The sequence below is a fragment of the Falco rusticolus genome, chromosome 7 (assembly GCF_015220075.1).
Source record: "Falco rusticolus isolate bFalRus1 chromosome 7, bFalRus1.pri, whole genome shotgun sequence".
NCBI lineage: Eukaryota > Metazoa > Chordata > Aves > Falconiformes > Falconidae > Falco > Falco rusticolus.
The window spans coordinates 72,003,637-72,016,362 of record NC_051193.1 but is presented as its reverse complement, the minus strand read 5'-3'; the positions used below and the strand labels follow the sequence as shown (position 1 = coordinate 72,016,362).

The 12,726-nt window shown below is 44.5% G+C and overlaps 1 protein-coding gene across 1 annotated transcript in view; it reads left to right on the top strand.

Moving 5' to 3' along the window:
* The window catches only part of LTK (leukocyte receptor tyrosine kinase), a 101,449-nt gene that overhangs the window by 37,914 nt on the left and 50,809 nt on the right, over positions 1-12,726 (top strand). Inside the window, exons 2-4 of the mRNA XM_037395136.1 lie at positions 4,249-4,359; positions 8,509-8,664; positions 9,286-9,508. Of these exons, the coding sequence (XP_037251033.1) occupies positions 4,249-4,359; positions 8,509-8,664; positions 9,286-9,508 (490 nt within the window). The remainder of the gene's footprint in view (positions 1-4,248; positions 4,360-8,508; positions 8,665-9,285; positions 9,509-12,726) is intronic.

The window sequence follows — 12,726 nt, the reverse complement described above, 5'->3', positions numbered from 1 at the left end:
TGAGATGATCCTAAAGTATCACCTTCTGTAATAAGCTCTGGAAAAACTGCATTTTGTCGTGTTGTTTTGGTTTTTGACTATTACCTGCGACCTACCTGGACAGAATACAAAGAGTAATGACATAAGCAAGGGATGTGGGGAGCAGCCAGATAATGAGAAAAGAATAAAAGAGTTTAATAGCAAGCAGCAGGAGATCACAGTGACATTTTCAGGGTGAAGGGTTAATAACTTAAAGCTGTAAATACTCATAAAGGAGAGAGATTATTCATTGAGCTGGAAGTGAAAGGTTTAGGAGTAATTGAAAAATACTAGGATAGGTATTAGACAAAGAGTCTTCTTTTCACCTAGTCTGACTTCCTGCCAGTCAGATCTATTAGTCTGTGGATCAATTTATCTTCTCAGAGAAGCAGTGAGAAATATCGAGTTGCTATTTTGATATCAGATGGGGAAAAGCTCTGGAAAATGCTCTAAAGGAAATTCCTGTTTTGGCAGGAAGATGGCTTGGCTGACCTGGAATTGATTTCCCATCGTGAGTTCTATAAGTATTTTCTGTAATTTTCTTCTCTTCTGCAAAGTAACATCAGGATTCAGGAAAAATTTCAGCCCCGCAGGTGTACGAGTGCTTTTTTCTGTAAGATAATGAAAGAAATGGAATTACCTTCTGAGTGCTGGAGGCTTCTGGGTTTACTGTGTTCAATTACCGAAAAAGTGAGGGGTTTGTGCTGTACTGTTCAAAGATCCCGTAATTTTGCTGTGGCAGTTTGAATATTGTTATGTTTACTGTTTCCTCCTGATCATTTTATGTTCCTTGATGGAAGACTTAGCTTAAAAGTGCAGATTTCCTTTTTCTCCGTCTTTTATATCTTTCCACTTAAGTAATTACCTTAGATCAAGACAGAGAGATCACACAGCTGATAAGCAATATTCTGTGTTGTTTCATGTTGAAATGCGTGTCAGACAAGAACCGTGTACAAGCACGTACGAGAGGATGTGATGTGGGGTTACTGGAAGCATCTCTGGAGTTGCCAGTTTCAGAAGAAAGTGACAAAGTTTCTTCTAGTGACCGTGTGCACTAGATATTTAGTTCAATTAGAGGGGTTGAATGAGCCAGGTTGAAAAATGACTGAGCTCTAAAGTAAGGGCGTAGGCTGGCTGGAGTGCTGCAGAGCAGCCATACAGGCTTCCCGCGTGGATTCGTCATGCTGTGAGTCCTCCTCTGCTCAGCCATAGCCAGAAATTCCTCACTGTGGGGAAATAAATGAATGGGGGCATGTTTCTGTGGGTGCCTACGCACAAATCCTTTGCCTGTCACTGAGCCTGGGATCTTCTGTCCAGGCGCGTCTTGCTGCTCGGTGAGCTGGCTGCGGTGACTGCTTGCCCCCTCGCCGGGCACTGGCCGAGTGGCACCTCCCAGCCTGGGCAGGGTTGTCACCAGGCCCTCAGGGAGCCCTCCTGGCTCCTTGGCAGGACTCGGCGGGTGTCACGGACAGTCTGTGCGTGGACAGTGTAATTAGCAGGTCATTCCATGCAGCACTCTTTGTGACAAAGCAATAATTAAGCTTAAATATATCTTAATACCAGACCAGCAAACTTCATAGACACGTGTCTCAACAGCACAAAAGCCTCTTGTACCATGTTTGTCCCAGCCATCACCGATAGCAATGGATTTTATTTTTTCACACTAAAGCAGTAAATTCATGTTTCAAGTCGCTTAGGCCTCTGTTCTTGGTCATATGCCATGGGAACTTGTGTCTGCTAGTGAGTAAGAAGAGGGACATCCCAACACTGTTCGTGTAATGGGGGGCGGGGGTTGGGGTGGGTGGAAGCCAAATACTTTGATTAAGTTTTAGTTTTATCGGGAGGAATGTCTTCGGCAGAACTTCTGCCGTGGCTGTACTATGTTTTGTGGGTCCCACGACATTCAGGGTATTTCCAAAACACACGAGCAGCTTGGAGCGTGTGAGATGGGTGGGTGGAACAGGCTTTACGGAGAGCCCTGAGGGAGGTAAATGCTGAAGCTACAGCGGTGCTCGGCGAAGATCGGGGAGTACCAAACCGAGCAACACCTCAACAGACACAGAACATGAGCTGGGAGAAGCAGACTCAAGCTGTCAAAAGGTCTTGTTCTCTTTCCACAGCAGAATTTCTTTTAATACAGTTAATAGATTTGTTTGCAATATAGGATTGCTTTTTAGCAATTGCGTTTTTCATAAAGCTGGCCAAACTTTGACCAGCTAAGTGTCACGTAAGAATTCGCATTCTTTTTGAGGATTTCATCCCATTATTTAAGATACCTTACTTAGCAGAGCAGTGTCAGCGTCTTAGAAACAGTGCAGAATCAGCTTTTCCAACACTACGTATTTGAACACAGAGGCAGGACAAAACATTGTGTTTGCCAGTTGGTGTGTGGAGAGCGCAGGTCTGTCCTAGCATGGCATGTGTCTGCTGCAGCATGCTGCTGCTCTGTTCCGAAGTCATCCTTTCCTCGGAGCCCTGTGAAGACCGAGGGCTCTCTTGGACTGTAACAAAGGACAGGAGCATAGAGCAGTCTCATGCTATGAAACATTTCACAGCATTTTACTGGCTGTGTGATGCCCATTGTCGTACATACTAAAATGAAAATAATATTAGCAGTTTAAAATCAGACTAGATATTGCTGAAAAACTAGAAGCAGTGGTAAGTTTGTCAAAGTTGAACATATGTTCATGTTTTGGGGGCTTTTTTTTGTTTTCTTTTTCTAGATCCTTCTGTGTGTTTTCATAATATTGCTGTTCAAATTAGTTCTGCTGAGAATATCTTAGCTGCTACCGATGGCACGTATATACAACTCTGTCTCAACTGCAATTCATGTGAATAGGATTTCTGTCTCCTCTGACATGATTTCACATTTTTATATTGCTGAGTTCATCACCCACATGGCTGAGGGTTTGAAAGCAGTTCATTTTGCATCTCTCTGTCTGTGAACACCTTTTGAAAACAAATATGTTTGTTTTAGTCAACTTGTTTATGATTCCTAGAAAAGATCAGGGACAATCTTAAATTAAGATTATTGCGTGTTTAATTTAGGACTTGTATATTTTCACAGGTTCAATAAATAAATAAGCCATTGTTGGTATGAGCTGTTTCAAAGAGAAGTCAGAAGGTACTGAATATGTAATTGTCAGAAGTACTATGGTGGATAATAATTTTGGTAAACTTGTTTTACCTTGAATAACAAAAATTTGATCCAGAACACCACCTCCATTTAAAACCAGCTAATCTTAGCATGCTGGATTTACCATTCATATTGGTGAAGTAGAAAACAATTTCTATGGCCTTTATATCTTCTGAGATTTTGGTCTTTTTTTCCAGCACAACCAAACGTTACATCAGGACTCTAAGATTTGATCTGAATAAAAATGCACAAATGTGTACGTATTTGTACCATAATTGTGATCAAATATCACAGTTATCAATGAAGGTTTTTATAGATATAGGACAAAGGGACCCCTGAGATAGAGTGGTGCAGGGGGATTAGTAAAAAGGGTCTTGGAGAGAGTATGTAATTCTAGATATGAGATACAGGAACGTTACCAGATTCCTTTGAAAATCCCAGCCTTCGTGCCTGGCAGTAAGGAAGAAGTCTGTTCTCTGGAGGTGTGCCATGATGCAAAGGTTTCATTAGTGTTAGTTTCAGGTGCGGTGTTCTTGTGTGGTGAAGATGAGAGCACTTATGCAGGTCCTCCCAAAGGACTGCTGATAAATCCATGTTGTGTAGATAACATACGTTTTACATTGAACTCTTCTTCTAGTTAATGTATCACAGCTTGGGTCAGAAGGGGCCTTTAAAGGTCATCTAGTTCCCATCCCCCACCATGGGCAGGGACATCTTTCACTAGACCAGCTTGCTCCAAGCCTCGTCCGACCTGAAGGCTTTAGATGATGGTTGTTGGCCAGCAGCTATGTATGCTGTTACTGCAAGGTGAGCACTACTGGAATATAAGGTGTCTCTTTCGAGGTTATTACTGGTAAAAACGGGAGTGGATAAATAACAGTAAAGAACACACTAGTAAGTAAAATCTTTTGTTGTAGTTATGCCATGATAGGGCTATTCTGAAACATATCGGGACGGTACTGCACCCACTGTCCTGAGGGTGAGGGAGATATAACAGGGCTTTGTCAAATATATGTTCATGCTTAACAAGATACCACAGGTTTTTTTGTACAGAAACATCAAACCCTTTCCCTGTTCTTTTTGTTGTGTTGTAGTTGTCTCCTGTTCTGGATCACATGAAGAAAACTCTTCTTCACCAAATCCACCTCAGAAGCTCTCCCTAACAAAAAATAGGATCGTTTCATTGCATCAGCCTTCTAAACCAGGTACCACAAGTCCTCTTCCTTACATCATCCTGTTTTCTACTTCAGAATCTAGGTACAAGATAGATGCTGGCAGTCACAAGGACCCTTTACAAGAAAGTTGTGCCACTGGATTTCTGACTGGAAGTGGAGCAATGACGCAGGAAGGCTAGTGTAACCTTAAGGAGTTCCTTACTTTGTTACTAAAAAAAAAAGGAAAAAAATAAGGAAAAAAAGGAATGAAAAAGAATAATCTTCCCCATCAGCCCAGTGAAATCCAGCAGATTTGGGGTTGGGAGTTCTTGAAGCTGATCAGTGGAGCTGCTTTCCAGCTATTATAGAACAAACTACATTTCTTGATATCAAATGAAGGTTTGTTTTTTCAACTGGAATTTTCTTTTTCTAGGCATCATAAAAGCCCAGTGAGCTGGACAAAATGCTTGTGAGATAGGTAGGATGAATTTGGTCTTACTGCCAGGATAGATGTAGTATATGCTTAACTTTATAAATGTCTGAGAGAAATGAGCCAGTTGTTACTGGTGGTGTGGAAACTTGGAAACTGAAGCAATGCCTTTTCATTTAGTGAAATAATCACAAAATGGTTGAGGTTGGAACGGACCTTTTGATTTCATGTAGTTCAACCCCCTACCTCAAGTAGAGTCAGCTAGAGCAGGTTGCCCATGACCATGTCCAGATAGCTTCTGAATATCTCCACAGATGGAGACTGCACTGCTGCTCTGGGTAACCTGTTCCAGTATTTGACCACTCTTAGAGTAAAAAGGGGTTTTCTTGTGTTCAGATCAAATTTCTCGATTTTAAATTTCTGTCCGTTCCCTTTTGTCCCATCAGTGGGCACTAGTGAGAAGTGTCTGGCCTCCTTTTCATTCCCTCCCATCAGGTGTTTGCACAGATTGATAAAATCCCCCTGAGCCTTCTCTTCTACAGGCTGAACGGTCCCAGCGGTCAGCCTCTCCTCTCATGAGAGATGCTCCAGTCCCTCAGTCATCTCTGTGGACCTATGCTGGACTCAATCCATCTTTCTTGTATGAGAGAGCCCAGAGCTGGGACGGACCATAGCTATGGTCTCACCAGTACTGAGCAGAGAAGAAGGATCGCTTCTCTCAGTCTGCTGCTCTTCCTAATGCAGCCCAGAAGGTTGTTGGCTGCCTTTGTCACAAGGATGCATTGCTGGCTCAGGGATAGCTTGTTGTCCCCCAGGACCCCAAAGTCCTTCTCTTCAGAGCTGCTTTCCAGCCAGTCAGCCCCCAGCAGGTGCTGGTGCTGGGGGTTATTCCTCCCGAGGCACAGGACTTGGCACTTACCTCCTGTTGCACTTCAAGGGGCTCCTGGGGCCCAATGGCCAGCCTGTCCAGACTGCTCTGAACGGCAGCACAGCCTCCTGGGGCACCAGCTGCTCCACCTGCTTGGTAACCTCTGTGAGCTTGCTGGGGGTGTGCTCTGTCCCCTTGTCCAGGTCATGAATGAAGATGTTAAACAATCAAGAAGGGCCTGGGCATGTTAGAAAAGTCACATTCCTCACAGGAGGTGGCAGGGTAACCTGGCTTTGCGAGAGAGGAATTCCTTATAGTAACATCTTGCAGATGGTATCTAAATACCTAATTCTTCAAAGTGCGATTCTCCTTTCTGACATGCCCTGGACTGGCCATGAGCTTTCTTCAACCCAAGCTGCTTCAGAGCATTTTTGTAGCATCTTAAAATATGTCCTTTGCTGGTTGTAGTAATACAGATATTTTTCTTTATATATATTTTGCTTTTTCCTTCTCATTTCTGCCTCATTTTGCCTTTCTGTGGACCTGTGCTCGAGGTTCTCCAAGTTCATTGGTGCTAAGCAAAGTCGGACATGAAGCACTGTAAGGTGGTACACAGTGACGTCAGAGATTGCAGCTTTCTGTGTTCTTTCACTGTGACCACCAGTGTACCCAGTTCTTTTGCTTGGTGATTCATGCTAAACCACAGCTTCCCATTGATTGATCTTGCGTCGCACATGATCTGTTGGCAGAAAGCTCAGAGTTCTGTTTTTACTGGGTGTCAACAACTTCCCTGATCTATTTTAGACTCTTCTTCCAGGCACTCAGATCCTCTCAGGCCTCGGGTCACAGCAGATAGGCTTTACAAAACCTGGAGACTATGGGAGTTGGGTGCTTCTGAAGGAGCACGTCGTGCTCACTTACCTGAGCTGCGAACTGCTTTGTTATGTGAGGCACGTTCGAAGGATTAAATCCGCATTGGTACAGTCCTTACTCCTGCAGGCAGGGTATTAGTAAGATTTAATGAAACACTTTTGTCATAAATATTAGTTTCAAGTAACCCCCTACTGAAATAAAGAAAAGGAATTCCTTCTCTCCTCAGCTCTCACTTTGCTCTCTCGCAGTGTCATGCTGTTGTGAGAGAAACTGCTTTCTGGGTTTTATGGCCAACTAGATTTTTACCTGATAAAAATATTGCTACTACTGACAGTAAGTGTGTGGGTACTAAGTTAACCTGTCAAACTTTAATAAACTTGGAAGAGCACAGCGGATCTGGATCAGAACTCTGCTGTCTCGCACAGCCATGGAATTTCTGACCTGCTGAGATCCCTAAAGCTCTGTCACTGCTCACCGGGCCATACCTGAAGCTGTGTGCAGGCGGCTTTCCCGAGATCCAGCAGAGCCGGGGCAGTGGCGGGTGCCCTGCTGGAAGCTGGCCGTGCATATGCACACACGCGTGATCTGCCGGTTCATCTGCCTGTGGCTTCCATACAACAGTGCGGGGCTGAGCACCGCTGTAGAGCCTTGCTCAGCGCTGCGGGTTCGGTGGGGTGGGGACCCGTCCGGGTGGCTGGCCCGGGTGGCAGGTTGAGGGGCAGTAACGCCCAGCGGCAAGCCGGCAGAGCGGGCTGGGGCGCGTGCCGAGGAACCGGGGGCATCTCCTCAAGTGGGAGCTCACAGCCTGTCCCAAGCCATGGTGATGTGCAGCCCTGTGACACCCGTGTTTCTCTTACCCCTGCACACTGGGTGGGTTTTTATAAAAATGTCGTTACAATTAACTGTAAAAGGAAAACTTTTCTGCTTGGGCTGTTCCACTCAAAAGGTGCGTCTGTTTCTTCTTTTTCCGAAAGTTTAGTTAAAGTATAGCTAATCTTCTGGAGTCTCTTATGATTTATTTCTGCCTCGCCTGAGTTGCCTGTGCAACCACCTATCCTTGTTATAACCCTGACGTGGATTCTGTTCTTTATACCTGTCTTTCCCCCTCCCCAGGAGGCTGCCAAGGGGATAACATTGTGTCATTCATATTTGCAAGGTCTGAATACCCTCTGAACATCAGGATCCCAAATATGAATGTTTAGTCTCCTATTATCTTTCACCATGGCCTGGGGGTGCTCCAGTTATTACTGTAATATTATTATTACTACCGAAAATAAATATCGGGCAAGTTAATACCAGTTCGCCTTATCTATTCAGCCCCACTCTGTGTAGGAGAGCTTTGTGCAGCTAACATCCCTTCAGGGAGTCTATATTAGATTGATGAGAGAACAGTGAATTACTTCTTGTCTGGTTTATAATATGCTGATTATGAAAAAATCTGCCCAGGATGATCTAGTGTTCTCAGTGCTGTGAACGGACTCTGGGATTTGTTCAGAGGGTGTTCTTGTCCATCCTGTTGGGGGAAAGCAAAACTGTTAAAAGAATATATATATATATATATAAAGCTTGCATTGCTCCGCTATTCTGCTTGAGACCCTGTCAAGCCCTTTCTGCTGCTGAGAGAGGGTTGACCTTAGAGTTTCATTTGTTCCTCTCTGCCAAAATGCTAAATCCATACAGTTGCAATATCCTTGCTGCGCTAGGCATTGTCCCCATTGAGGATTTCATGTACATGTGGGCGAGACCTTCCACTGATGTAAATTCACTGTTAATACTGGTGGGAGGATGCTGATTTACACCTGCCAAGAATTTGCAGGGTTATTTTTCATTCTGGCATGTTCCTTCACCCGCCCTGGGAGAGACTGTTGTTATTGTGCCAGACAAACTTTCCTTTTTTCCCTTCAACTCCTCCATTCCCTGGGAGAGAGCCCCCCCTCCCGCCTCCATACGCCTGCTTATTCGTGTGTCCGTGTCACCCCTGCCCCTGGAACGGGGAAGACCTCAATGAAACCTTTGGTTTCTCACACAGAGATCCCTTGCATCATCGGCTCAAGCTGTTCATGGGTGACGTCTACCGACAGCTTTGGAAAACCGGACTGGGTGTTATCTCCAGTTGGTGTCCTGGTGCCTCAGGAGAGGCAGCAGCTGCTTCTGGAAAACCGTTCCTCCCATGGAGATGTTGAAGGTAGGCAGAGTTGCAGCTCACCTTGGATGGGCACCGGCTTTCTCCCAGTGCTGGGGCAGCAACAGGAGCCAGCAGGCTGAGGCCTCTGGCACAGGGCACTAAAAATGCTGCCGCTGTCTGGTGTGGGCATGGCACCCGCCTCCCTGGAGCGCTGCAGTGCCCCGGAGCCACCAAGGGCCATGTAACACGTGTGCGCACCTGAGCTGTGCACGTATGGAAACAGCCAGCTCCTTGATACGCCCGTTTATATCTCCCTGTTTTAGGATAAAAAGAGACGGGGGTTTTCTTAGGAAACTCAGTCCTTTACAAGCCAGGGCTGGCTCCATGTGTCTGCTGTCTGACTTGCAAAATCTTTGGCTTTTGGTTTGTTGGACATGTCTTCACGCTGCTTTGTTTGGTTTCTTCTCATTCCTTGTATCACTTCTTTACCTATTTCCCTCATTTTTACTTTATTCTTCTATCTCTACTTTCTGTTATTTTTTGGGTTTTGTGCATAGTCCTTTCCTTTCTTCTCATGGTTCCTTTCTTCAAACTCCTTGTCCATTTTACTCTTATTATCTCTCTTCCATCCACACTGTGTGTCTCTTCTTTTTTTTTTTTTTTTTTTTTATTCCCTCACAGGGGACATTTTCCTCCTGAACACCAGTAGGCTCCCAGATAGATGTGAGTTCAGCCTGCATAGCCCCATCCTGCCTGGGAGCTCGGACTCTTGCTTGCTGGAACTGGCCATATGTTCACAGGATGCTGTTCCTCTCCTCCAGAGGTTCACAGTTGAAATCAGATATGTGGAGACAAACAGAAATATAATAATTTCTCTGAGACTTGGCCATGAGGAGGATGCCGGGTAAGACAATCAATTTGCAGCTGTTCAGACTTTGACTTGCAGGGTAGGGTGGAGCCCCTCCAAGCCACTGTTTATCGGTGTCTTCTCTCTTCTTGAGATCAGTGCTGCTGTTACAGCAGAAAATTAAGGTAGAACCACCAGGGCTGAGGCATGCAGCTTCCTGACAGGGTGGCTGAAACAGACCCAGGTTTTGCGTGTCCCCTTTGCAAACAACGCACTTGTGTAGGACTCGCTCTTCCTCCCTCACGTTTGGAAGGGTCGGGAGTGGCTGGCTCTCCCACTGGCGCTGGGGCTGTAGCTGTAAAGTGCATTCTGTCCAAAGGCTGCCGGGGCAGCGTGACTGGTATTTCTAAGTATCCACGGGATCCCATCATTGTTACAAGGGTCACGTTTCTCATTTTGAGGTAGGGTTAACATTACCTCTTCTGTAATTTCCTCCTCCAGCTGCTGAGCTCAGGAGCATCCTCTTTTGCTTCACTTGTGGAGTTCAGGGAAGGGAAAAAAAGAGGCTAGAGGAGAGAAGAGGTAAAGACAAAAAAAGAAAGTGCAGCAACTGTGGATCTTGTCCTGTATTCTCTTCTCTTTGATCTTCCCAGTGTATTCCTCTGTCATTCCTGTGCGTAGCAGAATGCAGTAAGGAGGAGAAATGGGCAAAGGGAATGAATCACAAAACAGGAAAAGGAGAGAAGTCCACATGTCATCTGATTTTGCCATTTTCCATGTACTTGTTTTTCCTTTGTTGCAATCTGCCTTGTGTGAACCTGGGTCAGACATGTAACAGAGCTTTCTATTTCCATCACCTGACTGACTCCCGTGGAGAACTTAAGCAACAGATCCCAGTGCTTGTTTTCTTTGAATTCTTTGGTACTCCCCAGGCTGCCATGGGGATCTGTAGCCAAGACTCCTGGTCAGCCAAAGATAGCAGAGTTTGACGGAAAAAAAAGTGTTTATATTCTTTCAGCTCCCTCTCTCTCTCTCCCCCTACTTTTAGCTATTGCTCACTTCCTTCCTGCCTACTCCTTCCCTTTCTTCTTGCCAATTTCAAGGAATCTGTTGCCTTTTCCGGGATCAATTTCTAATGTCCTTTTTAACCTACAGCTGCCCTTACTGCTTTGAGCATTTGACAAGCCTCCACAACTGCAGGCACAGCTCTATAGGTCATCCTCTATATGAACTCATAAAATAAGCTGCTGATAGACCTAGCTGGCCGGACCAGGCTTGATCACTGCAGCATGTCTGGGATGGATCGTGGATGTTGTTTAACAGCTTATTTGAGCACTGCAAAACAATTCTATGTGAAATCAAGGTTATAATCTCTCTGAAAGCGATGGCATTTAGGTGTTTTAGAATGGCGATAGCTGTACTGGGAGTTGGCATAGACACTGGCATTCCTATTTCTTAGTGAGGGAAATGAAGCACTAGTTAGCTCAGAGGGTTTAGCATTAAGGTTTTGAAGGTGGAAGGTGATTGAGTCCTGTTTTAAATCAGGGTAGAAAGGAGAGATAGAGAAGAGGTAAAACAGGGCTAGGAGCCATGTTAGGTCAAATGCTTTTTCTCCCCCCTCATTACAGGTAAATTCTTTAAAACCTCTGTACAATTCCAGAAAAATCTGGGTGCGCAGGCAGAACAAAATTTATTTCTAACACAGTGATTGAGCTGCTTCTTACTGGGCAGGTAGTCTGAAATGAACATTCTCTGCATGATTAAGATTTTAACAGGTTGGCTCTTAAGAAGAGAGACCATCCAAAAGCGTACATGCTTTCCAGGAGCTTTCCACAGGGAGTGAGAATTCTACATGTTTTCTGTGTTAACCAAACACTACTGCACAATTTAGAGCAGAACAAGGAGGACAATGAGCAAATAATCTTGAGACAGATGCCTATGTGTAGTACATGGTTTAATCATTGACAATTACTGCCAAGGGATTGTCTTGAGACCGGAGTGGAAACTTAGATATAGAAAAAAGGCTAGGTGACGCTTTTCCAGATAATCAGGCACTCTGGATAATCCTGCTTTAGTCCCTTTTGTCATCCCTCAATTTCAGGATCAAGCTACTTCATCATAAATTCCAGCTGCACCAGACCCCTTCAGTGAACTGTCCTCTTTCTGGACTTAGAAATCTTCTCCTGATGGTGTTTTCTCCTTCAGGATCCAGCAGCTACACAGCTCCCAAAAGCTTAGATATGTGTCATACACGAGAGAAAGCTGCTGTCCTGTCCACCTGGCTAACTACTACGGTTTTTTGTTAAACTGGTCGTATTGAAACTGCCGCTCATTTTTTCACACATAAACCCTAGCGAAAGAACAAAGATTCGGATACCATGTCCTCTGGACAAGCAGGACAAAGTCACAGCATTTATTGTTATATACCACATCTATAGGGCGTGGGTGTTCTGAGTTACTGCCGTTAGAGGGAGAACCACTGAGGGAGCGAGGTGTTTAAAATTCTATGTATTTACAAAAAATATATGAAACTATATTTCTCATTATCTCAGTAGAACTCAAACATCACAAGTTGAAACCTTCTTCATCTGGCGCTTGTCTCTGAAGTCTGTCTTTACAGTTACAGTGTTTGTTCAGGTCACATCTAATGTCTTTTTTACTATTTTGCTTACCCCACCTTTTCCCTCTTCATCACGCCAACCCAGGAACAGTCACAGCTGGAAATTCTTCTGAGTCCTGTCTGCTTCTGTTTTGAATGGTTTCACGTTCTCCTGTTTGCTGTTGACCACAGTTATTTCAGTGTTGTCAGCCGAAGCTGTTTCAGTAAGGAGCTAGTTTCTTTCAACTGTTAGGTACTCCACACTTCAGTGAAAATAAAAAAGCATCACTTGGGGCAGGGATAATCTTTTTCCCTTTCCATGGTCAATAAGCCAAGTTGATTTTGTTCTGTTTTCTTTCTGAAATATAAAGTACTGGCCATGATAGTCTTGTTAGGTTGAAAAGCAAACAGTTCATGGCCCTGTGCACCCATGGGTTTTCGGTTAGTTAGCATCACAAAACAACTATTGCTTAGGTTTTTGTGTCTTCCCCCTTTTTTTTGAGGGGTGGGGGATGTATGTGCCCTAAGGCACCCTGCCAGCTTCTGAGACACTTGTAGAAACTTACTGTCTTTGACACCTCTGTTCTACTAATGTGATTGGTTTATCCAGAGAAGTTATTTAACTTCTACTGTCATACATGGAAGCATTGCCATATAGCTAATCTGAACATCTAGA